A 25,394-nucleotide genomic window follows, 5' to 3' on the forward strand; every position below is an offset into this window, starting at 1 on the left:
TTAGCCGTTCTCCTACTAACTGCTTTCTACTCTTAAAGACAGCATGAAGAATATCACCATCCACAAAATAGTCTGCCCTATTTTTTATTCTATCCTTAGAATCCACTCCTAAAGAATTCCACATTTTTCTCCTGCTCACAGACGCTTCCCGAAAGGCTTTTATCTTCCCACGTGAACCGCACTACGTCACCAGCACTCCCTTCAGAAACCCCCCTCGGAGAGTTACCGCAGTCACCTGAGTGACCTGTGCATGTTTCCTGGCAGCATTTAGAAAAAGAAACACTGAAGTTTCCTAACTGAGGATCAGAAGGGCAACCGCTAAGGAGAATAGCTCCGAACGCGGGGTTTCCCCAGCTCCACCACCGACCCCCCAAAACGCCCCTTCACCTTCCTCGGCCAGCAAAGCCCCCGCCCGCCTGCCCCCCGCTCTCCAGCCACGCCAGCTGCCCGGCCGCCCCGTGAACGCGGCGCGCCGCTGCCGGCCCGGCGACTTCACCTGCCGCCTCTTCTGCCAGGGTTCTCCTCCCAGAAACGCACCAGGCCACCTCCTTCCAATCGGGGGCAGAACTCACTCTCAGTGGCGTTCCCTCAGGGACGACGGCCCTGCGCCCTGGCTGCCCCCGCGGCTCTCACGTGCGCCAGCGACTCGCCGCGTCTGCCGAGTGCCGTCCGCCTCCCGCTACAGGAACATCGGCCCCCCGAGAGCGGGCCTCTCTGTGTATTTTGTTCACCGTTAGTATCCCAGCGATCGAGAACACTGCCCGGCACGTAGTGAGCGCTCGGTGAGCATTTGTGGACGGAAAGGAGGAGGACCCCAATTCGCAGGAGCAAGAAGGCCGTGCGGGGAACTCAAGGCCTACTGTGTTCTCCTAGGCAGGCGACAGCCCCATGCCCCCCTCACCCTCACAAGGCGCACTCAGGCCTCAGCAGCGACAGGCACCGCGCCTCAGGGAGCCGCGCGAGAAGACAGAGCTGCTCACGCAGGACGGCTGTCAACACGCACGGCCACGCGGAGCCCCGGAGCAGCGACACCCTCAAGCTGGCGGTGTCCTCCCATGCCCCCCCAAGGCCTCTCTGCCAGGTTGCAGGGAAATCCTTTTATCCCCGCAAAGAACAGAAGGCAAAACCCCTGATCTTACAGAAAGCTGTAACGTGCCTTGCGGGTAACCAACCTACCCAGCAAGAGAAGAATGTTTTTCACCTTCCTGCGAAGGTTTAAGTGTTTGTACCTTGAAGCAAAATATAAACTCTCTCTTAAGGTCCCTCCAAGCCCTCTGGTACTTATTAGCTGAGAATTCCCAAACTGAATCCCGTCCAGCCTCCAAAGCTCAATTCAGACACCCCTTCACCAATGAAGTGTTTCCCGAGTCCCAGTTGGAATCACTGACCCTTCCTACTCTCGTGATTGGCTTGAACATCCTTGCTGAGCTTTCCTAATCCATCTCGTTCACGGGTTTCTCCCACACACCACATAAACGCCTGCAGGGCTCTTTGATTCCCTAATACTGCCTAGTACAGGGGTGGCACACAGCACGTGCACCCCAAAAGTTCTTTATGATGGACAACCGGGTTTCCAAATGCCACAGAATGACACCAGACCCCTTCCTCACACCATACACAACAACTCATTCAAAATGGATCACAGCCCTAAATGTAAGAGCTAAAATGACAAAACTCTCAGCAGAAAATACAGGAGTAAATCTTTATGACCTTGGGTTAAGCAAAGCTTTCTTAGGTATGACACCAAAAGCATCAACTAAAGAACAAAATAGATGAATTGAACTTCATCAAAATTAAACACTGTTGTGCTGTAAAGGATACCATGAAGAAAGTAAAAAGCCAACCCACAGAAATGGAGAAAACATCTGTAAACCATGTATCTGATAAGGGTCTTGGGTCTAAAATACATAAAGAATTCTTATAACTCAAGTTTTTAAAAAAGACAAATTACCTAATTTTAAAGATGGACAAAGGATTTGAATAGACATTTCTCCAAAGGAGACGTACAAAAGGCCAACAAGCACATGAAAAGATAACCAACCACATGAGATTCCACCCACTGGGATGGATATAATGAAAAAAGCAATAACTAGTGTTGGTGAGGATGTGGAGAAGTTGGAACCCTCATAGTTTGCTGCAAAACAGTCCAGCAGTTCCTCAAAAGGTTAAACATGGGTTACCATGTGACCCAATGATTCCATTCCTAGGTGTACACCCACGAGAAATGAAACCCTATGCCCACACAAAGACTTGTATGTGAATGTTCACGTCAGCATTAGTCATAACAGCCAAAACATGGAAACAGCCCAAATGTCCGTGGACTGATGAATGGATAAGTAAAATGTGAATTATCCATACAACGAAATATTACTCAGCCATAAAAAGAAATGAAGTACTGACCCATGCTACAACACAGATGAACCTTGAAAACACTGTGCTGAGTGAAAGCAGTCAGTCACAAAGGACCACAAATTATATGGTTCTATTTATATGAAACTTCCAGAACAGGCAAATCTACAGAGACAGAAAGAGCAGTGGTTGTCTAGGCTGGGGGAAGAGGGGGTTGGGGGCACGGGGAGCGACTACTAACGGGTACGGGCTGATGAGAATGCTCTAAAATCAATTGTGGCGAAGGCTGCATAACTCTCGGAATACGCTAAAAATCACGGAACTGTACCCTTGAAATGGGTGAATTATGTGACTTATATCTCAATAAAGCTTTTAAAAATGCTTTATGAATTCCTTCTCTTCGCTCTAGTTCTTGTGAATACAAACTAAGTATCCTCCCACCCCAGCACTGTGCCTGGAACACAGCTCGCAATCTTAAAGAAGGTGTCTGCTAAGAAGGGACAATACCATCTACCCGTGAAACCCTTTGGTTGGGTTTCAGGCACAAGTAAGAAAATGTGAGCTGGTGATGTTGCCACAGAAACTCCAAGTGGTCACACTCAGGACCCTGTGGACCTCCCCGGGGTCCACGTGGCCTGAAACTGCAAGTCAGTCGAAGTGGAAGCAGCCACGGAGGGCCAAGAAACCAGTCAAGTTCCCCTTAATAAAGTGCTTTTTTCCCCTCTTCTTCCTCTTCGCATGAATTCAAAGGCAGGGAGGAAGACGGTCACCTGGATAGCTGTATGCGGTATCGACCACCACTCGAGCAAGAGCCATGACCAGTGTCTGAACCTTCTGGATGCTGATATAACATCTCCTGAATCCTACACACAGTCTAAGTAGGTACTGTGACCCCATTTCACAGATGTGAAAACTGGAGGCCCAACCAGCAGCATGGCCCGCCTGGTCAGAGTCAGCCAGGTGATGCGTGGGGCCTGAACCTGCACCAGGTTACCCGATGACACCAGATCCTTGTTGCCCCCTTAGCTCACAGGGCCTCAGTCGAGGCCCACAACGTGGAGAGGAGCAGGGGCGGGTACACCCCACGCCTGGGCCAGGGGTCAGAGGGCCTCAGCGCAAACCCTGCTGTGAACGAGCCGCTCACCTCTCTGCACTCAGTTTTCTCCTCTCCAAAATGGGGACAATACCATCTACATTACTGGTTGGCTACAAGAATGTTAAATATATGTTTATATGTGAAGGCAACTAGCACGCGGCTGGTTTTTACAGGACCTGTGCCCAGATGAAACCACAGAGCGAATGAACTGCTGGCCAGGGCACATGGCTCCCTCAAGCACTGGGTCCCCTGACACGTGACTCCCTAAATTCTGCTGGCAATCCCCAGAGCGCCGACTGCCCCTGGGACCCCGGGGGACGTGAACCACTCACGTTCACACACACGGGGCTTCTCCGGCCGAAAAGTGGCTATTCCTTCCCGAGGGAGAGTCGAGGGGCCAAAGCACAAAGAGAGGGGAAGATCGCTGGTTTGTTTCCTTAGGACGTCACAAGACTGAAGTCCAGTCCCGAAAGGAGTCACCCATCAGACGACTTCCTCTGACTCAACTTGGAGCAAGAGGAACCCGCAGGGCAACCACGGGACCCCTGCTTCTCCGTGAATCTCACCAAACCTGCTTCTGAAAGGGTTCATTGAGTCTCTCCCTCCAGAAGCCTCTTAGGTCTCTCGTTTCTGGAATGTTTTTATGTGGGGAGGCCCAGGGACTTTTTCCAGAGTTTAAAAAGAATACTACTTTAGCTAACTCGGGAAATCTTGGAATAACTCACCAAGTAGAAGTTCAAAGTTCCAAAAAGAATACTCACCTCTGTGTAACTAAATTCCATCTGGTTTTGGTTTTGTTCTCTTTTTTTAAACCCTCCTCCCAGGCCTGGATGGTTCCGTCTGAAAGTGACTCCGGTTTTCTAGGGTCTCTGGACACGAAAGTGAACATGTTCCAAAATATCTGGCAGACTCGGTGTGTCTCGATCCCAGTGGAGGCTAAATGGAGGACCTGTGTTCCCAGCCTCATTCGGTCCCTTTAATAAAAGTCCGAGCGATCACCCGACAGCACAAGCCAAGTGACATACAATTCAATCCATTTAAACAGATATTTACTGATCCACAGAAGGGGGCACAAGGAGTGAGACAAGGCCCCTGCCTGGGGAGGGGGCGGGGGGTGGGATGAACTGGGAGATTGAGATTGACATATATACACTAATAGGTATAAAACAGATAACTAATAAGAACCTGCTGTATAAAAAATAAATAAAATTTTTTTTTAAAAAAGGCCCCTGCCTTCCAGCTGCCTGCGGGGTAAACGACCAGGAATGCAATTAATCAACCAGAACACGGAACGCCTCGGAAACTGGCATGAACAAATTAGGAACCGTGAAAAATGTCACAGAAAGAAAAATATTTAGTCAGCTTCCCCGCCCCAACCAAACCTCTGCACTAAATGGTGGAGACCCAGTTTTCCAGGCCACGAAGACGGGACTCTCACGCAGTGCCTGTCTGCCCAGAACTCCGAAACCGGTGAACCAGGGCGATCTAAGCATCTCAAACAGCCGGGGGAACTCGGCCCGTGGGTCGCAACACACGTGACGTGATCTGTTGAGAGCTCTCACGCCCAAGCCAGCTGGAAACAAGCCCCCGGTCGACGCCCCGCTCCCCGGTCTGAACTCGGGACGCTCAGCAGACGGGGTGCAGGGCTGAGGCCCAAGCCCGCACCCTCACCGCTGCCCGGCGCTGGCGCTCCTTTCTGCAGAGAGAACGCGACACCTCACGAGGGTCTCGGGCGCTCCTTACGAGCACAGGCTCACGGAGCTACCTCTCCCGCTCAGAAAAGCCCTCTGAGGACAGAAGGGTCTCCATCGGGGAGGCACTGGCTAAAGCAGTCGGGAGCGAATCCTCCAGACGGGGTCCTGAAAGGGGTCCGCGGGGCAGCCGAGCCAGGCCGCTGGGGCGGGAAGGCAACACTCCCACCGGGGGCCGGAGCCACGCGCCGGACGGCACTCCAGCTCCGCCACCCGCTAGCTGTAGGTGCCGGGCAAGCTACGGCCTCTGCGTGCCTCGGTTTCCCCATCTGTAAAGCAGGGGTGGTGAGACGCCTCGCCTCATAGCATCAGAGAGGATTAAGCTGCTTCACACATCAGGCACAAGCAAGGGCATCTGGCACACAGCACGTGCTCTGAAGGCTCAGTCATCACAGCTACCACACAGCGCTACCGCCCTGCAAAGAACGCCCGGAACAACTCCCTCCCAGCAAGGGGGTAGAGGATGGGAGACTCCGTACGCCCAGCAGAGACCCTCTCAGGGGAAACAGGCCCCTTCCACGGGGCAGAGGCAAACTATAACCTCTTGCAGAAACTCCCACAAGACTCCCTACTTCACCGTCCATCCTAAGAAAGACGCTCAGTGTGCAGAAGCCATCACGAGATAAAGGCCTGCACACGTACAAAGCGTCCTCGGGTCCTGAAGAGCTGACAACGCAATTTCAAATCTCCCTTTCGTGCGAAACCCCAGCAGTGAGTGGCCAGTTCCTGGAAAAGCCCTCCACCCCCGGTCTAGACTGGAACATCGCCGGAGCTGGGAGGTGAAATTACTCTTCTAAAGATAATTAACTGTGCCAAGTCAGGAGTATCACCTGACTCTCTGCCTCAGCAGATGGCCTCTGCCAAAGAGTTGCGTACTCTCAACAGCAGGTGACTTTCCCAGACATCCCTCCCACTGCCACACAGATGCCAGTGGCCCTGGGGCCTCGGTCCTCCTTCCTGCTGGTCCCAGGGGCCACTGGAACACCTGGACTCGCCAGCGGGCCGGGCCAGCGCCAATAATACCCAGACACAGACATCGGAAACAGCGGAGCCAGGGATCTCCTGCTGATGAACAGCGAGATGAGGAGTGGATGTCAATACAACAAAACATGCGTTTCATTATAAATACACCTCCAATATTAACTCGAGAGTGAAAACTAAGGGAGACCAAAACTCCCACAAAACTGTTTTAAAATGAGATTCCCCCCCCCAAAAAAATAAAAAAATGAGATCCCCAGCACCCACCTTTGCTTGTCAAACTGTGTTGTTAGCAAGTCCACCTAATGTCTCAGGATCTGGGACACACTGGGTTTTCCCCCAACATTTTCTACTGTGAAAGAGACACACATACACACACACAGGGGTATAAAATGTCTATGGACAGTTTAACAAAACTACGTATCAAACATATGTGGAACCACTATCCAGGTCAAAAATTAAAAGATGGCTGGGATCTTGGAAGCCCCCATGACCTGTACCTCGCAGACCCTCCTTTCTCCTATCAGAGGCGACCACAGCCCCATTTTCACGCCATTTCACCTGCTCTTCATTTATACTTTCATCACCTGCGTAAGCAGAGTCTAATTCTAACCCACACAGCAGAGTCTAATTCTGCATGGCTTTGAACTTAATATAAAGAGGAGTCTTATGGTCTGTATTTTCTCTGGCTTCTCTCAGCATCCTCAGTGGAGGGTGCTGGGACTCAGTACTTGCATTTGCAAAAGGTCACTAAACAGGACATGGCAGAGATCATCTAAGGACATCCCCCTAGCTCTCAAAGCCTAACAACTGAGCTTACTAAGACTGTGATTCAACACGCACTGCTGACAGCAGCGGTCACCTCTAGGTTGGGGAACTAGTTTAGCAGGAGAGAAACTTTGTTTACCAAGTGCAAGCATCAGGACATTTTTTTAATACTGATTCAATGTAAAGGATCAAATTTTACAACATTAGCACTTTAAAGGCACAAACGTACATTCCTTGATTCATTATTACACAGACATCAAATAGTGAATTAGGAAAACTTCTTAGGAGTGTAGAATGACGCTAAGTGAAACGCACAGACTACCAAACCGAATGTAAATGCACCCTGAGGTTAACTATGTCAAACGCATATGCACAGGAAAAAGGAAACACGCTACAACGCAGCAGCTGTGAGCTCACGGGCGCGCTCCCTTTGACAAGACGTTTGTATTTGCGCTTATCTTACGTGTACAGCAACATTCCCCTCGCGGTGCCGAACCACATACCACATGAAACTTTACTGGTCTGCTTGCAGTTCACTCATAAGACTTGTAGGAGAGAATTCACTAGCACAAATCAGGTTAAAGACTCTCGGAAAATCATGTAAATGTACTTCTCAGAGATGTCTCCAGTCCCTACCAAGCGTCCCTGGAATTCATCAATCATGCAATTTCACTTTCCTTTTGCTTAGCACACATACTCCAAATAGGGTAAGAGCGCTGAAGGACCCCCCCACCCCCGCCAACATGCCTATCCACACACCCCAAGGACACGTGTGTCCTCCTACAACCTGGCCAGCAGGAAATAGAGCCAAGTGGGGCCGCAGCTTCCCCTAGAGCTCAACTCACAGATCATGTTTGGGGCCCTCCCGCGCCCGTCTGTCCCACGTGAGGTTTTAATACTGGTACTTTCACCAAGAACGTCTATCCCAAGTCTGGCTATGACTTTTTAATGATTCTGCAACAAAAACGTTCAAAGGATGAAAGCACTACAGTTCTTCAGAGGGTAACGTGCGTGGTCAAGGGTCGAGCTCTTCGAATTCCCAAGGGTCCGGGCCGCCTGTCTGCTCACTTGCCCCAGGTTCTAACCACCAGGGCAGAGCTCCTCTTAACACGCGCCGCGGGCCACAGGAGGCGGCTCACAGCTCTCCAGCATCTCACCACTCCAGCCCCTCCCCGTCACCCCAGCACACTGCAGGCCAAACATCTCTTTTTCTGGTGCTTTTTTCTTAGGAAGGAAAAAATAAACCAAAACAGAATTCCCCAACCCAGAACATATCACTTTCTTGCTAACCACAAGTTCTGGCAAAATGTGTTCTACGTAATAGTGATTCAGTTCCTCTTTCTTCAAATGGACACCTTTTACCTTGCAAGTTGTGTATATGTGTGTGTGTGTGTGAAAGGGAGAAAGAGATGGAGTTCAAAGACCATTAACACCAATTTAAATAATATCCGCATAGCTACCATTGTTACCAAACTAAAATGTGATACTATCCTAAAAAACACTTACGATAAAAATGTAATTCTAGGGACTTCCCTGGTGGTCCAGTGGTTAGGACTCCAAGCTTCCACTGCAGGAGGCCCAAGTTCGATCCCTGGTCGGGGAACTAAGATCCCGCATGCCACGGGGGGAAAAAAAAAAAACTTTTTCCAACATCAGAGCCCTTTCCGAAAAGCAGATACTATTCTAGACACTGGGATGTAAAGAAAAATAATGGTTTCCGCCGATCAGGAGCTGACAACGGAAATATGTGTAACGGAGGGAGAGAAACGGGCAGGAAGGTTTTTTGCCCCAGTGCAGATGGTACTTTAGGGTATAATTTAATCCGTCAAATGCACACATCTCAAGTGACAGCTCATGACTTGCATAACAGATGTGTACAGGCAGAGCAGGAGCAGCGAGGGTGGTGGGGGGAGCACAGGGGGCGTGGAAACCGTGCAGGCGTGCAGAGAGGGCGGCGGCCGGTCATGGAGGTGCTCGGAGGATGAGCAGAGGTCAGGCCTGACCCCACAGACAACCAGGAGGCAGCCAGAGGTTTGGGAAGACAAACGGCTCAGAGCTTCCTAACCGAATGGGATGTATGGAGTACCGTCCAATGAGGCGCTCCAACGGAAGTGAAGCTGATTCTCCCTTGTTCTAAAAACCAAGTTTAGGGGACTTCCCCGGCGGTCCAGTGGTTAGGACAAGGCACTTTCACTGCCAAGGGCTCGGGTTCAATCCCTGGTCAGGGAACAAAGATCCCCCAAGCCGCAGAGAGTGGCCAATAAATAAATAAATCAATAAATAAAAACCAAGTTTAGGTCTGCAGGGTTGTAAGAAAGCAGGGCTGGGATACACAGTGGTAATGTCTATATTTTTTTTATCAGTGTATGATGCAATCGCAAAAATTAGATTAGACAATCAAGCACATATCATACTCATTCTTTGTCACTCTAAGGCACAATCATTGAGCTTTGTAACCTCTAAACAAGCCTTGAAATAAACTCTCATGCTGCATAGTCAGAAAACAGAGTGTTCCAGGCAGATATTTTGATAGTTAATGATTTTAATATAAAACCCACCACAGGTTTATGTCCAAAATACAAAAAGAACTGCTAAAAATCAAAGAAAAAAAGACAATCCCTTAAGAAAATGGGCAAAAAATAAGAACAATCGGTTCAGAAGGCCATACAAGGTCAAAGTATTACAAGAAACTAAACCTCACTGATAATCGAAGAAATAGAAATTAAAACAAAAATAAAACACGTTCTTAATTTCTCTAATGCTGAAGGGAGTTTTTTTTAAAATGGTATGAAATGGTGATGAGGTTATGGGGAAAAGATGCACTGCTGTTACAGGTATAAATTGGTAATAGCCACCAGAGAGGATAATTTGTAAGGATTTGTTAAAACAAAAAATTTGCAACCCTATGACCCGGCAATTCCACTCCTTGGGGGTATCTAAGGCAGAATAATGGCCCCTAACTCGTATCCTAATCCCTGGAACCTGTGAATCTGTTAGATTACACAGTAAAGGGGAATTAAAGGTGTAGATGAAGTTTAGGTTGCTAATGAGCTGACCGTGAAAGGAGGGCAAGGATGTGGATTAGCAGGTGGGCCCAATGTAATGCTAGGGGTCCTTAAAAGTGGAAGAAGTGAACAAAAGAAAGGGAATCAGAGAGATGACAGGACAAGAAAGGTGTGGCCCACGGTAGCTGGAGGAAGGGGATCATCCGGCATGGAATGCGGAAGGCATCTGGGAGCTGGAAAAGGCCAAGAAATGGCTTCTCCCCGAGGGCCTCCAGAGGGAACGCAGCCCTGCCCACAGTTGGATTTTAGCCCAGGGAAACCTGTTTGGGGCTACTGACCTCCAGAACTGTAAGACGATAAATTTTTGCTGTTTAAGCCACTATGTTTGTGGTAATTTGTTACAGCAGCAGCAGAAAACTAATACACTGCGCTAGGGAAACACGGGCACAAGCACACAAGGAGGTGAACATTGTGTGAGTACACGTATGTATAAGACACAAAAATAGAGATGAGGATGCGTCCCAAACTGGTAAGAGGAGGTGATTGCAAATGGGGTGAGACTTTAATCTATAATGTTCTGTGTGTTTGTCCATGTATCGCATAATTGAAAGTTAAATTTGTCAGGAGGAAGTTATCATTTACACCTTAAGCTTCCAGGGATTAGAAATATAATAAGACCCTTAAGGCTGAAAACCACAGTGAACACAATTTTTTCTGACAATCCCAAAGCTACTACAAAGACCTAGACCCCCGCGATCCCCACAATTAACACTAACGGTGGGCTCTGGCTGTGTGGACAGAACACCAGAGAAGAGGAAATTTGCTGTATACCCATAAGCCACTACTTCTTCAACAGTCAAAAATAAACCCTTGCTAAAGCATGAGAGATACACATATCATCTCTGGACAAAATTCATTCTCAAAGACTTGTATTTTCTGACTCCAGCCCTTCCAAACACCACCCACACCATGACATGCCCCCTTAACATTGCCCACTGTGGACAAGTCACTTGACTCTGGGTTGTGGGTTTTTTGGTTTTTGTTTTCCTCTACCATTTCACCTGCCATCCAGGATGGCTAATAAAATCACCAGGGCCCCAAGGAAGGCCCGCTGCCAGTCTCGGAGAACTGTGGTAGATGACACCACAACAGCAGCTAGTGGGTGAGCCCTGCAGGAAACGGTGCTGTCCCTGTACTTGCAAAGAGACCCCTGAGTAACAATCACATCCAGGAACTCTGAGCTGCTTTACAATCCTCGGGGGAAGAACCATTCCTACCCAAACACTGGGGGCCCAGCGTGCGGCTCTGGTACAGGTGGGCCGACTGGCCCACCTGGGCTCGAACGTGTGACCTCATGAACACAGTGTTCTAACCACGAGCAAGAGCCATCACATGCTTCTCCTTACACGGCTACATGGAAAGGAAAAGTAACTCAAGACCAGTGGGGGTGGCGGGGTGGGGACTGCTCCCTAGACGCAGACTCACCAAGGGACTTCATGCCAATGAGGCCAACCCGGCGCAACGCCACTCCTGCCTCTTTTTCTCCCTAATGAATCCACTGTCTAGCAGCCCTCCAAAACTCACTTTAAGCATGGCCTCCTCAGGGACACCTCGCCAGACGGCCCAGCCGGAGCTTCCAACCTTGGGCCCCCGCCACCCCGCAAGAAGCAGCAGTAACTCACACCAACCCCCACCTTCATCTATCCTCCAGTTAGAGGACCAGAGGGGGTACCATTTTAAACAGGGACATCCTAGAAAACGCAAGCCTCACGCTCATCCGCTAAGCAAAGCACTTAGGGAGAAACACGAAGGGCTGGCGTTCGAGAACACGCAAGTCCTGAGCGGCCAGAGTTCTTGCCAAGGCCCGGCAGGTCCAGGGACTGCGCCCCACGCGGCGGGCAGGCAGGCAGGCAGGAAGCGCGGGGCGGGCGGGCCCTGCGGCCCCCAGGGACCCGGACAGTCCCGGGGAGACGCGGGCAGAAGCGCGCGGCGAGGCGCAAACCCGGACAGGTGCTCCGGTTCTGGGCCGCGCGGCCACGCGCCCTCCTGGGCGTGGACGCGGGAGTGGGAGGGGGGACCCGGCGGGGCGCCCGCCGACAGGCAGAGTGCCGAAGGCCGCAGGGTCTCGGGGGGCGCGGGCCGGAGCAGCGCGGGGCCTGGTGGGTGCCTGCCATACCTGCCGCCGGCGGGTCCGCCTCCTCGTCCGCCTCCGGCTCAGCCGCAGCTGCTGGCGCCGCTGGTAGCGGGTCCATCACGCCGCCAGTCATGTGAGCGCGCGCCACGTGACTTCCTCCGCGCCCGCCTGAGCTCTGCCTGGCCTCGCCCCGCCCACACCCGGGCCTACCACGCCCACTCCCAGCTTATCCCCGCCCACCCGGGCCTACCACGCCCGCGCCCGACCTCGCCACGCCTACTCCCATCCTCGCCTCGCCCCGCCCCGTCCCGCCCCGGCCACGCGGCCCCGGGTAGGGCAGGTGGCGCGGTCCGGGCGCGCGCTCAGCCCTCCCGCGTCCGCCGCTCCAGCCCGCCGGTTCGCTGCCGGCACCCTCGCCCACTCGTTCAGCCCCCACCTGCCCTCACTCAGGCACCCACTCAGTCATTCATTCATTTATTCACACGCTCACCCTCTCGTCCGCCCAGTCGTTCACCCGCTCATTCATTCACCCACTAGCTCATTCGCTCACTTACCCACCTTGTCATTCAGTCGTTCGTTCACTTACCACCCTCTTACTCACTCACTCACTGGCTCACTCACTCAGGTCTCCTGACTGTCGCCTGGAGGCCAGGCGGGCCCTGTGCTGGGTGCTGAGGATACAAAGATGCATTTGGTACCTTCCCCCGTCTGGAGGACAGACGGGCGACCCGAATGGATCCAGTGTCCTGACTTCCAAAACAAGGCTGTGGGAGCACCGCACAAGAGGGTTCCCCCGGCGCTGCCGGGGTGAAGGGATCCCAGGATGAGTAGAGCCTGAGCTGCGGCTGGAGGAATGAGGAATTCAGCAGGAGCAGGAGGGGGTGGGTCCCCGCAGGCACGCAGGCCCTGAGGCATCACACAGCTGCAAACGCTGTGGTCCTCCTGAGGCTAAAAGTGGGAGCAGACGAGGAAGCTGGAGCGATTGGCAGGGCTCCACTAGGGAGGGCCTGGTTTCAAAAGTAGGGACCTTGGACCCCCTAAAACGGGACACCCATAAACACCCAGGGAGTTGGTAACAGCGATCAAGAGCTCAGGGTCCCTGTCAGGGTCCTAGGAAGGGCCCCAGCCTCCCCAGGTAGTTAGTTCTCCTTGCTTTAGCTACCGGACCTCTTTGTGGGCTGGCACCAACAACAACGCTCTGCCCCAGCACAACTGAGGAAGCGGTGTACCTCTGCCACAGGTGGGCATACAGCAGCTTTCCCAAGCCACAGTGGGATGCTGTTTCCTCCTGCCACATGGGCTTCCTTTAGGCTGTTTTTGCATCAAATGCTGTGCTCGGCACTTTCTCCCCTCCCAAGACAGGGGCATACACATTCTCCCCCCCACCCCCTGCCTCCCTCTAACTTCCTGGCATTATTTGATACATATCTCTGTTCCCTGCTAGACTGTAAGATCTTTATTAAATGTTTAAACATTCACTGCACCTTGAAAACTGTGAAGCATTAAACAAGTATGAAGTCAGATATTACTCAAGAATAACAGCACATGAAATTTATTATTTTACTTTAACACCCCTGATATATGGTCACACAGCCTCCATTTCAGTGGTCCTGCATCTTGGCGGCACTCATCACCTGGGGAGCATTCAAATATACTCTGCCTGAAGCCCACCCCCAGGAGTTCTGATTCAATTGGTCTCGGGTATGGCCCAGACTCGGGATTTTTTTTTTAAGTTCCCTGAACGATGCTAAGGTGCAGCCCAGGTGAGAGACCACTGCTCTAAGCTGAAAGTTTGTTTTATTCTCACAAACATTTCCTGAGCATTTGCTAAGTATGGAATATTTTACGGCATGAGAGAGGAGAGTGAGGGACGCCACACAGGGATAACCAGGGATAACATCCCCACCCTCCAAAGTTCCTGCTGGAATTGAATGGAGGAGGAGAACACAGCAGGATTCTCACACCACACAGAGTGCAGTGGGTGTTGGGGCTGGAAACGTGGGTGCCGTGGAAGGAAAAATGAACCACTGGTTCCGACGTGACTGGTTGTGAATGCCTCCAGAAGAGGGAGTTCAGTCCTTACGAGCTGTGGGCTCCACTGCCAGATATCTCTAACTGTGAGAGAGTGCTTGGGAAGCGTGCACTGAAATATGCCTGCTTGTAACTTCTTTAGATCTCGCCAAAGAAGCCTAATCCTTATACTATTTCTGTTTCATTCAGGAAATGGTAAATACAAAATGGAATTTCTGATTTTTAAAATAAATTTATTTATTCATTTACTTATTTATGGCTGCGTTGGGTCTTCGTAGCTGCGCGCGGGCTTTCTCTAGTTGCAGCGAGCGGGGGCTACTCTTCATTGCGGTGTGCGGGCTTCTCATTGCGGTGGCTTCTCTTGTTGCGGAGCACAGGCTCTAGGCACGTGGGCTTCGGTAGTTGTGGCTCGCGGGCTCTAGAGCGCAGGCTCAGTAGTTGTGGTGCACGGGCTTAGTTGCTCCATGGCATGTGGGATCCTCCTGGACCAGGGCTAGAACCCGTGTCCCCTGCATTGGCAGGCAGATTCTTAACCACTGCGCCACCAGGGAAGCCAGGAATTTCTGATTTTTAAAACCCTTTGATTAGTGGCAAGAATCTAATTACATTAAGACTGTTAATGTTTTTGCAGTCACTTTTATTGCTTTCCATTCAGGAAAATGAGAACTCTGTAAGCAAACTGACAGAACTCGGAATGCAGAGCACTGAAGTTGGGGTGCACTACACAGGGGGTCATGCAGAAAGGGGCTACCATCAGTTATCCTACAAAAATGCAAGCATTTCCAAGTCCTACTAAGGACCGTTCAAAGGAGTTACTAAATGCTTTGAGGAGTATATCCTAGAAATATTAACAGTAGTTCACATGTTAGTCAGGATAGGCTCAATCATGCTGCAGTAACAATCTCAAATCTCAGAGGCCTGAAACAACGAAGGTTTATGTTCATCCTCATCAGCCCGAAACCAGGATAAGGGGGCAGCCACCATCTGGAATTTCCGCCATCCTGACAAAGGGAAGGTACTCTGGAGCATTTAACTGCTCTGGCCCAGAAGTGACACACAACGCTTCTACTCAAAATTCACTGGCCAGAACTTGTGTCATGGCTCTACCCAGCCACAAGCGGGACACTACCATGTCCCTGGAAGACAGAAAGCCAGGAATGCCTGATAAACAGCACCGAATACTAAGCACACTAACCACACTAACATTTACTGAATGTGCCTGCCTTGTACTGAGCACTCTTATACATGCTTTTTCTTTAGAAACTCACCAACTCCTCACGATAGATCTAGGAAATAGTAGTATGATTATCTCCAGTTCAGCCAGAAAACTTCAACACACTAAGACCCCAGAGCTAGCTGATAGAAGATCTGGGATTCAAATCCATGCTGTCTGGTACCAGAGACCAGCCTCATATCCCCTGTGGCATTTCCCCTGTGCTATAAAGCTAGCAACTTATCTTCAAAGTTCTTAATCAGGAAATTCTGGTCCACCCATAACCTCTTTTTTATTTATTTATTTATTTATTTACTTATGGCTGCGTTGGGTCTTCATTGCTGCACACGGGCTTTCTCTAGTTGCGGTGAGCGGGGGCTACTCTTCGTTGTGGTGCGCGGGCTTCTCATTGTGGTGGCTTCTCTCGTTGTGGAGCACGGTCTCTAGGCGCATGAGTTTCAGTAGTTGTGGCACATGGGCTTCAGTAGTTATGGCTCGTGGGCTCTAGAGCGCAGGCTCAGTAGTTGTGGCACACGGGCTTAGTTGCTCCACGGCATGTGGGATTTTCCTGGACCAGGGCTCGAACCCGTGTCCCCTGCATTGGCAGGTGGATTCTTAACCACTGCGCCACCAGGGAAGTCCCCACCCATAACCTCTTGTTTTAGGAGGCTTGGTAGGGAAGCTGCCTATGGCTCTGTAAATCATATTGTGGGGAAGGGGAAGGACTCTAAAAGCAGGAAAAAAATATAATAATTTCATTAATAATATCAAGGGACTTCCCTGGTGGTCCAGTGGTTAAGACTCCACGCTTCCATTACTGGGGGCACGGGTTCAATCCCTGGTGGGAGAACTGAGATCCCACACGCCATGGCCAATAAATAAATAAATTAGTTAATTAATAATATCAATAGTCCCAAACTTTATTTTGGTTTTTGGTCGCGCCACACGGCATGAGGGATCTTAGTTCCCTGACCAGGGATCGAACCCGTGCCCCCCACAGTGGAAACACAGAGTCCCAACCACTGGACCACCAGGGAAGTCCCCCAAACATTTTTTTACCACTTACTATGTTACAGGCAGTGTGCTAATTGCTGAACCAGTATCATCTCATTGAATACTGTGAAGATCATGAAATCAAATCCTCCTGTGACACTCTGAGTTACCTTCTCAGGCAGTACCTCTCAAATATCCATTCTAAAACTCCTACCTGCAGTGAAGGGATTTGCTCACATCCTCCATGAGCCCCAGGAAGCTTTAAATATCTCAAACATGTTGGCTGTCCAAATTAGACTTTGCACAAGCTACTTAACTTCCTTCAGCTTCAGTTTGCTCACATGTAAAATGGATATATCAATATTACTTGCTCCAAAAAGTTGTCCCTCAAAGGTAAAGTTTTAAATCAGAGACTTCTTATGATGGTCTGAACTGATGCAGAAGTATATTCACCCTCTTCCCCAAATATATAGAAATGCTAGGTAACATTTTACCCCCAAAACTGTTTTTAATACATAGTTGGAGTCAAAAGCAAGAAAAGGTGCCAGATATAGGGGGAACTTTAAGTTACAGGGATGAACAAAAGCTGAAGCAAACAACTCACAGGGCTTTCAGAAATAATAAAGGTCTTAGGAACTTGGGTTAAAGCAATAGGAGAGGAAGGCTTAGGTCCCAGCAAGGCTGGGAATGGACCTGAACTTCCTAGATAAAATCAGGACTAACGAAGGGATAACCTGCCAGCCTTTAGAAGCAGCATGGAATCTGGCTGTCCACAGTGGACCAAGAGTGGAAAAAGAATAACCCTTGAGGCAATCCCACTCCAAGACATCTACCCAAGAGAAATAAAAGCATATGTCCACCAAAAAAGGCTCATTCCTAGAAGCCACATGCAAATAGCTGAAAACTGGAAATAACCCAAATGTCTATTAACAACAGACTGGATGAACATATTGCTATAGTCAAATAGTAGATTGCCACACTGCAATGAAAAAGTACAAAATACTGATACGGGTGCTGGGAAGTGGGGTATTGCCATAACAAATACCCAAAAATGTGGAATTAGCTTTGGAATTAGGTAAAGACTGGAAGAATTTTGAGAAGTGTCATAGAAGATGCCTTGATTGCCTTGAATAGTCTGTTAGTAGGCATATGGATATTAACTGCGGTATAGAAAACCTACATCATCTTAGATGGTGGTACCTAAATTATCATAAACAGACTGTGGGTAGCAATATAGACATTAAAGTCACCTCTGCGGAGGGCTCAGAAGGAAATGAGGAACATGTTGTTGGAAACTGTATGAAAAAGGGATCTTGCTATATAGTGACAGAAAGCTTAGCTAGATCGTATCCTACAGTTATATGAAAAAGAACCTATTTAGATTGCAAAAGATGGTAAAATTAGGAGACTCACTGTCAGGAAAGCGTGCTTTGGAGAGAAAGCCAAAGGTGTGGCTGAACAACATTTTTCTGGTGCCTAGAGAGGAACAAAAGGTCACAACATTTGGTGACACAGAGGGCTCTTTGAAGAGATTAGGTGTGTACCATCTCTGTAGAAGCAAAAAACAGGGATGGAATTATTCAGAAAAGACCTGTGGATGAGACCTGTGAATGACATACATGGGAGATCCGTAGGTTTTTGAGCATGTCATATCAGCAGAAACACTGCCAGCTTGGACTGACAGGGACAGAGAAAGACGAAATGAAAGAAGGCTGTCTGACCCTCAAAATTCTATAGGCAGGAAACAACCTCATAATACTACTCAGCTGCAAACATGTGCTACCCTGGATGAAAAAGGAAGAAGATTCAGGGTGGAGATGCGGGCCCAGAGGGCAGAACATTAAGCCACAGAGGATAATTCCTAGGCCTTGAAACCTAACTGAGGGAATTCCCTGGCGGTCCAGTGGTCAGGACTCTGCTTTCACTGCCGAGGGCCGGGTTCGATCCCTGGTCTGGGAACTAACATCCCACAAGTTGTGCGGCCAAAAAAAAAAAAAAAAATTTTTTTTAATTAAAAAAGAATAAAAGAAACCTAATTGAGTTTGCTCCATTGGATTTCAAAATTGCTTGAGACTACAATTTCTTTTTCCTTCCATTTTCTCCCTTTTTGAATGGGAATGTCTATAACTGTTACCCCATACCTATCTCACTATTGTATTTTGGGATTAGATCATTTATTTTCTAAGTGTACAGATGAAGAGGAATTTTGCCTCAGGATGAATCATACATAGAGTCAAACCCACACCTGATTTACATTATTCGGATGATGAGATTTGTGACTTGTGAGCTAATGAGATTTAGATGAGATTTTGGACTTTGAGTTGATGCTATAAAGGGTTGAGATTTTGGGGGATGTTGGGATGGGATGAATGTATTTTGCATATTGGATGGATGTGAATCTTTGGGGGGCAGAGGACAGACTGTGATAAATGGAATAATGCTCCCTCAAAGAGGTTTTAATCCCAGAACCTGTGGATATGTTGCCTTACATGGAAAAAGGGACTTTGCAGATGTGTACAGTTAAGGATCTTGAGATGGGAAGAGTGCCCTGAATGATCTGGGTGGGTTCAATGTAATTACAAGGGTGCTGCACAAAAGGAATTGTCAAAGACTGTCAAAGTTAGGGAGAAGGCCATGTGATGTTGAAAGCAGAGAGTGAAGTAATGCATTCATCAGCCAAGGAATGCCAGTAGCCTCTACAAGCTGGAAGAGGCAAGGAATGGATTCTCCACTGGAGCCTCCAAAAGGAACCCGTCCCACCAACACCTAGATTTTAACCTTGTTAAGTCTCATTTCAGGCTTGTTACCTTCAGATCTGCAGGCAGTACATTCTTGTTGTTTCAAGCCATTAAATTCGTGGCACTTAATGCCATTGACCTGTACACCTAAAAAATGGTTACTGGGATTTCCCATGTGGCGCAGTGGGTAAGAATCCGCCTGCCAATGCAGGGGACATGGGTTCAAGCCCTGGTCCGGGAAGATCCCACATGCCGCAGAGCAACTAAGCCCGTGCGCTACAACTACTGAGCCTGCACTCTAGAGCCCGCGAGCCACAACTACTGAAGCCCGCGGGCCTAGAGCCCGTGCTCCGCAACAAGAGAAGCCACCGCAATGAGAAGCCTGCGCACCGCAACAAAGAGTAGCCCCCGCTCGCAGCAACTGGAGAAAGCCCGCGCACAGCAATGAAGACCCAACACAGCCAAAAATAAATAAAATTAAATCTTAAAAAAAAAAAGGTTACTGTTATGTATATTTTACCACAATTAAAACAAAAAAAAAACCTTCCTCACAAAGAAAACTCCTGGTCCAGATGGCTTCTCTAGTGAATTCTATTGAACTTCTAAAGGAAAAATAATAGCAATCGAATGCAAGCAGAGCATGTGCCAGGAATGTAATGTTGGTTTAATTATTTGAAAAATCAATGTAACTCACCATATTAAAAGAACCATATGATCATCTCATATGCAGAAAATATAAATTGCAGAAAAAGATAAATAATGCAGAAAATTTTTGACAAAATTTAATACCCATTCATGATTATAACTCTGCAAACTAGGACGATAAGGAAACTTCTTCAGCCTGATGAACAGCATCTCTGAAAGTCTAATGCTGACTTCATACATACAGTGAAAGACTGAACATTCTCCCCCTAGGATTAGCAATAAAACAAGATGTCCACTCTCTCTTCTACTCAACATTGACTGGAAGTCCCAGCCTGTGAAGCAGGCAGGGAAAAAAAGGCATAAAGATTGGAAAGGAAGATGCATATGGAAATATATAAAAAATGCTAAGAAAACCCAACTAGAACTAGAATAAGTGAATTTACCATAGTTGCAGGATACAACACCAATACACATATATCAATTGTATTTCTATACAGTAGCAACAAACAAATGGAAAATTAAAAAACAAAACCATTTCCCCAGTTCATCTAAACTCATTGAATAGAGAAAAACAAGAGTGAACCCTAAGGCAAACCATTGACTTTGAGTGATTATGATGTGTCAATGTAGGTTCATTCTTGGTAATACATGCACCACTCTGGTGAGTGATGATAAAATGGGGGAAGCAATGCATATGTAGGGGGAGGGGGTATATGGGGAATTCTCTGTACCTCCCTCTCAATTTTGTTGTGAACCTTAAACTTCCCTTAAAAAACAGTCTTAAAAAAAAAACTATTTCTCCAAACTCTTTCTGTAAAAGTCTGATATCAAAATAAGACAAAGACATTAAAAGAAAAATACCTTAATACCAAAATCAGACAAGTACATCCCAAGAAAACTACAGATAATATTCTTCATGAACACAGACACAGAAACCCTTAACAAAATACAAGCAAATCCAATCCAGAAATACATAAAAAGTATTGTGACCAAGTGAAATGCAAGTTTGATTTAACATTTTAAATCGGTCCAGGTAATTCACCACATGTATTTGTTTCCTGGGGCTGCCCTAACAAAGTACCACAATCCGTGTGGCTTTCAACAACAGAAATATTTTGCCTCACAGTTCTGGAGGCTTGAAGTCTGAAATCACACTGTTGGTGGCCAGGGTCCCTCTGAAACTTGTTAGAGGAGAAGACTTCCTTGCCTTTTCCAGCTTCTGGTTTTTGCTGACAGTCCTCGGTGTTCCTCAGCTTGTAGACACATCACGTGGCTGTCTTCTCCCTCGGTGTCTGTCTTCACAAGGCATTTTCTTTTTCTTATAGTGACATCAGTCATGTTGGAGTAGGGCCCACCCTCATGATCTCATCTTAACTTGATTACTTCTGCAAAGACCCTATTTCCAAATAAGGTCACATTCCTAGGTACTGAGAGTTAGGACTTCAACATGTCTTTTTTGGGAACACAGTTCAACCCGTAACACCATACTCATAGAGCAAAGGAAAAAATCCATATGACCATTTCAATAATATGCACAAAAAGCATCTGAAAAACTTCAGCATCCATTCATTATAAAACTCTTGGCAAACTAGCAATTGAAGGGAACTTCCTCAACCTCATAAAGGTATCTTCAAAAAACCAAGAGCTAGCTGTCTGGGGCAGGATGATAAAATACTGAATGTTTTCAATATTTGGATTGAAGTATTAAATGCTTGGGAAGAAGACCAACATGCACACTCCCACTGTTCATATTCAACACTGTGCTGGAGGTCTAGCCAGTGCACAGTGAAGCAAGAAACAGGAAAAAATGCATACAGATAGGAAAGAATCTGTTCATTAAAAATATGGTAATGTGCATAGTAAATTCTCTAGAATCCAGAAAGGGTTTTTTTTGTTTTTTTTTTTAAATTATTTATTTATTTATTTATGGCTGTGCTGGGTCTTCGTTTCTGTGTGAGGGCTTTCTCTAGTTGCGGCGAGCGGGGGCCACTCCTCATCGCAGTGCGCGGGCCTCTCACTATCGCGGCCTCTCTTGTTGCGGAGCACAGGCTCCAGACGCGCAGGCTCCAGACGCGCAGGCTCAGTAGTTGTGGCTCACGGGCCCAGTCGCTCCGCGGCATGTGGGATCCTCCCAGACCAGGGCTCGAACCCGTGTCCCCTGCATTAGCAGGCAGATTCTCAACCACTGTGCCACCGGGGAAGCCCCCAGAAAGGTTACTAGAGCTAGTAACTAAATTAGCAAGGTTGCAAGATACAACATCAAATATAAATATCTATTGTATTTCTATACAATAGCAATGTACAACTGGAAAATAAACTTTTAAAAAATACCACTAATATACAAAATGGAAATATGTAGGGATAAATTTTTAAAGATATGGGCAAAACCTCTAAGATGAAAATTATAAAACATTGCTGAGGGTAACTAAAGAAGACCTAAATATTTACATTGACATATTGTTAGGATGTCAATTCTTCCCAAATTGATCTATAGCCTCAATGGAGTTCCAATCATAATCCTAGTATGCTTTGTTCATAGAAATGTATATGCTAATTATAAAATGTATATGGATCTATACATAGAAATGTATATGCTAATTATAAAATGTATATGGAAAAGCAAAGTATCTAAGATAATCAACACAATTTTTAAAAAGAAGAACAAAGTTGGAGGACTCTCACTGACTGATTTCAAGGTTTCTATAAAGCTACAGTAATCAAAGTAATGTGATATTGTCATAAGGAAATGCAAATAGATCAATGGAAGAGCACAGAGAGCCCAGAACTTAACCCACTCGTATACGGTCAATTTTCTTTTTTTTAATTATTATTTATTTATTTATTTATTTTTGGCTGCATTGGGTCTTCGTTGCTGTGTGTGGGCTTTCTCTAGTTGTGGCGAGCGGGGGCTCCTCTTCGTTGCGGTGCGCGGGCTTCTCACTGCAGTGGCTTCTCTTGTTGCGGAGCACGGGCTCCAGGTGCACGGGCTTCAGTAGTTGTGGCATGCGGACTCAGTAGTTGTGGCGCACGGGCTTAGTTGCTCTGAGGCATGTGGGATCTTCCCGGACCAGGGCTCGAACCCGTGTCTCCTGCTTTGGCAGGCAGATTCTCAACCACTGCACTCCCACGGAAGCCCCAGACAGTGCTTTCATTTTATCCAGCATTTTAGTTGTTTTCAGTGGAAGACCTGATCCCAATCACGCATTTGGCCATATTCTCAAACCAGGGAGGCACTCAGAAAAGCACAAGTACCAAGAAAAATATAGATAATTTTAAGTGCCAGCATGACAAACCTACATGATAAAAGATACCTTGAGGGAATTCCCTGGCGGTCCAGTGATTAGGACTCAGCGCTTTCACTGCCGAGGGCGCGGGTTCAATCTCTGGTCAGGGAGCTAAGATCCTGCAAGACACATGGCGTGGACCAAAAAAAAAGACACCAGAAACACCAAAGGTGAAAAGATACAGCACAGCCCAGAAAATATACATACTTTAACACAGGTAATAGGTTTAAAGATTATAATTCAGAATTTATAAAGAACTCATCCACTTCAACATGGAAAAGACAAACCACCCCAAACAGGCAAAGGAGACTCACTGAAAAGGAAATCTGAGTGGCCAATAAACACATAAAAGATGTCCAACCTTACTGCTGATTGGGTGTGATAGACATTTGTCATTTTTTGACCATACCGCACCTGCGCCTTCCTCCCCATGTTTGGGGAATCCCCCCTTTTGAGACTGCCCTCCTACCACGTGCGGGTAAACTGTCAGACACTCAGCCCCAGCTGCACCCAGCCGCGCTGACATGAAGTGGGGCCCTGAGGCCGAGCGGCCTCCATGATGGTGATAGCCCACGGCAGCTGCAGCACCTGCCTCACAGCGAAGGGGGGTGGAGGCTGGGGGCTTCCACCAGCATCCAGGGGCTGCTGTCAACGGTGCTGGGGTGTCAGCTCCGACATCTGGGACCCTGCGTTGTCTTCATTCTGTCGTCACTGCCAGCTCTTGGCCTGATCTGCACATTTCTGTCTGCTCAGCTTTGAGCCTGGTTTCCCAGCCCTCCTGGAGATTTTAGCTGCTTTTAATAATTTCCTTTTCTGCTTAAATCAGAAATCTACTTACATCAGGGAAATGCAAATTCAAACAACAGTGAGATAGATACTCCTTCATGCACAGGAGATGAAAAGAAACAGAAATACTCCTACACTGCTGGAGGGAGTGCAAATTGATGTAGATGCTTTGGAGGACAATTTGTTAATGTCTAATAAATTGGAATGCAGACACCTTATGACCCCGAGATTCCTCTTCTGGTCATATCCTCTAAACTATCACTGGGGGTGACAAATGCAAGTCTCTTCATTGCAGCGCTATATAACACACACACACACACACACACACACACACACACACACACACAAAACCCTACTTTGATATCCACGTGTAATGAATAATAAATTGCAGTATATTCATACAACGGCTGAACTAGAGCAGTATGTACCAAGATGCATAGATCTTGAAAACATCATTTTGGGTGAAAAAGGACGTTGCAGAAGGAAATGCATAGTATACCACTGGTGTACATTTAAAGACATAACACATAAACAGAAAAGAGGATGGGTAAAACAGGAAATCTGAATAAAATAGGTGAACTGTACCAATGTCTACATCCTGGCTGTGATATTATACTACAGTTTTGCATCATTAGGAGAAACTGGGCAAAGTGTTTTATTTCTTACAACTGCATGTGAATCTACAATTAAATCAATAACAATTTCATTAAAAGATACCAAACAATGTATGTATTACTTATAGATAGATATGTGATGGCTTCTTCTGGGGTGGGGAGGGGGGAGAAGATGAAATTTAGGAGAGACAGAAAGGGGACTTCAAATCCTTTTTTTTTTCCTTAGAAAGAAAAATCTTTTTTTAAAGATAAATCAATTTATTTTTTATTATTTGTTTTTTGACCGCGCCAGGCGGCATGTGGGATTTTAGTTCCCCAACCAGGGATTGAACTTGCGCCCCCTGCGTTGGTGGTCTTAACCACTGGACCGCCAGGGAAGTCCCAGAAAGAAAACTCTTGAGGTAAATATGGCAAAATGTTAACATTTAAAAATCTGGATGTAGGAGAATGGGTGTTTATATACTACTCTGTACTTTTCTTTGAGTTAAAAAAATGCTGAAAAGATTTAATGAGACAATGTTTATAAAGTATTCAAGGTAGTGCCTGGCTTGTAGTAGGCACTCTTGATAATTACTGATACCGCGAGTCAAGGAGGGGAAGGTCTGTCATAGCTCCAGAGAAGTACCGTTTCCTTCAGCTCATCCCCCAGTTCTTCCCTCCTGCTCAGGGTTACAGCACCACAAACTCCACTTTCCAATTCTTATCACCCTCTTCTCAAAGGACCCCAGTGAAAGAATCCACCTCAAATAAAGGGAGATGGCCCAACACAGTTTAGTGGGGCACGGCCTCTGAGGCCAGGAGGCTGGCTGGACCGCCTCCACCCCGGTGGGGATACCAGCATCCCTGCCTCGGGGGGTGTCCTGGGGACTAAGTGAGCACTTACTACAGTGCCTGGCAGCTGGGCTCAGTTACCGCAGGACCGGCCAGGACCAAGGCAGACACGCTGACCGCTCCATGGACCCCACGATCTTGTTTCAAAGTCAGGGTTCCTGACCTAGTTCACAGCTAG

The 25,394-nt window shown here is 47.6% G+C and overlaps 1 protein-coding gene across 2 annotated transcripts in view; it reads right to left on the reverse strand.

Moving 5' to 3' along the window:
* The window catches only part of SNX8 (sorting nexin 8), a 40,023-nt gene extending 27,774 nt beyond the window's left edge, over positions 1–12,249 (reverse strand). Inside the window, exon 1 of one of the 2 annotated variants that reach the window (XM_057528407.1) lies at positions 12,124–12,249. In XM_057528407.1, the coding sequence (XP_057384390.1) occupies positions 12,124–12,214 (91 nt within the window). In that variant the 5' untranslated portion in view covers positions 12,215–12,249. The remainder of the gene's footprint in view (positions 1–12,123) is intronic. The other variant, XM_057528408.1, reaches the window with a different exon arrangement.
* Between the last annotated feature and the right edge of the window lie 13,145 nt (positions 12,250–25,394).

The sequence above is a fragment of the Balaenoptera acutorostrata genome, chromosome 15 (genome assembly GCF_949987535.1).
Source record: "Balaenoptera acutorostrata chromosome 15, mBalAcu1.1, whole genome shotgun sequence".
NCBI lineage: Eukaryota > Metazoa > Chordata > Mammalia > Artiodactyla > Balaenopteridae > Balaenoptera > Balaenoptera acutorostrata.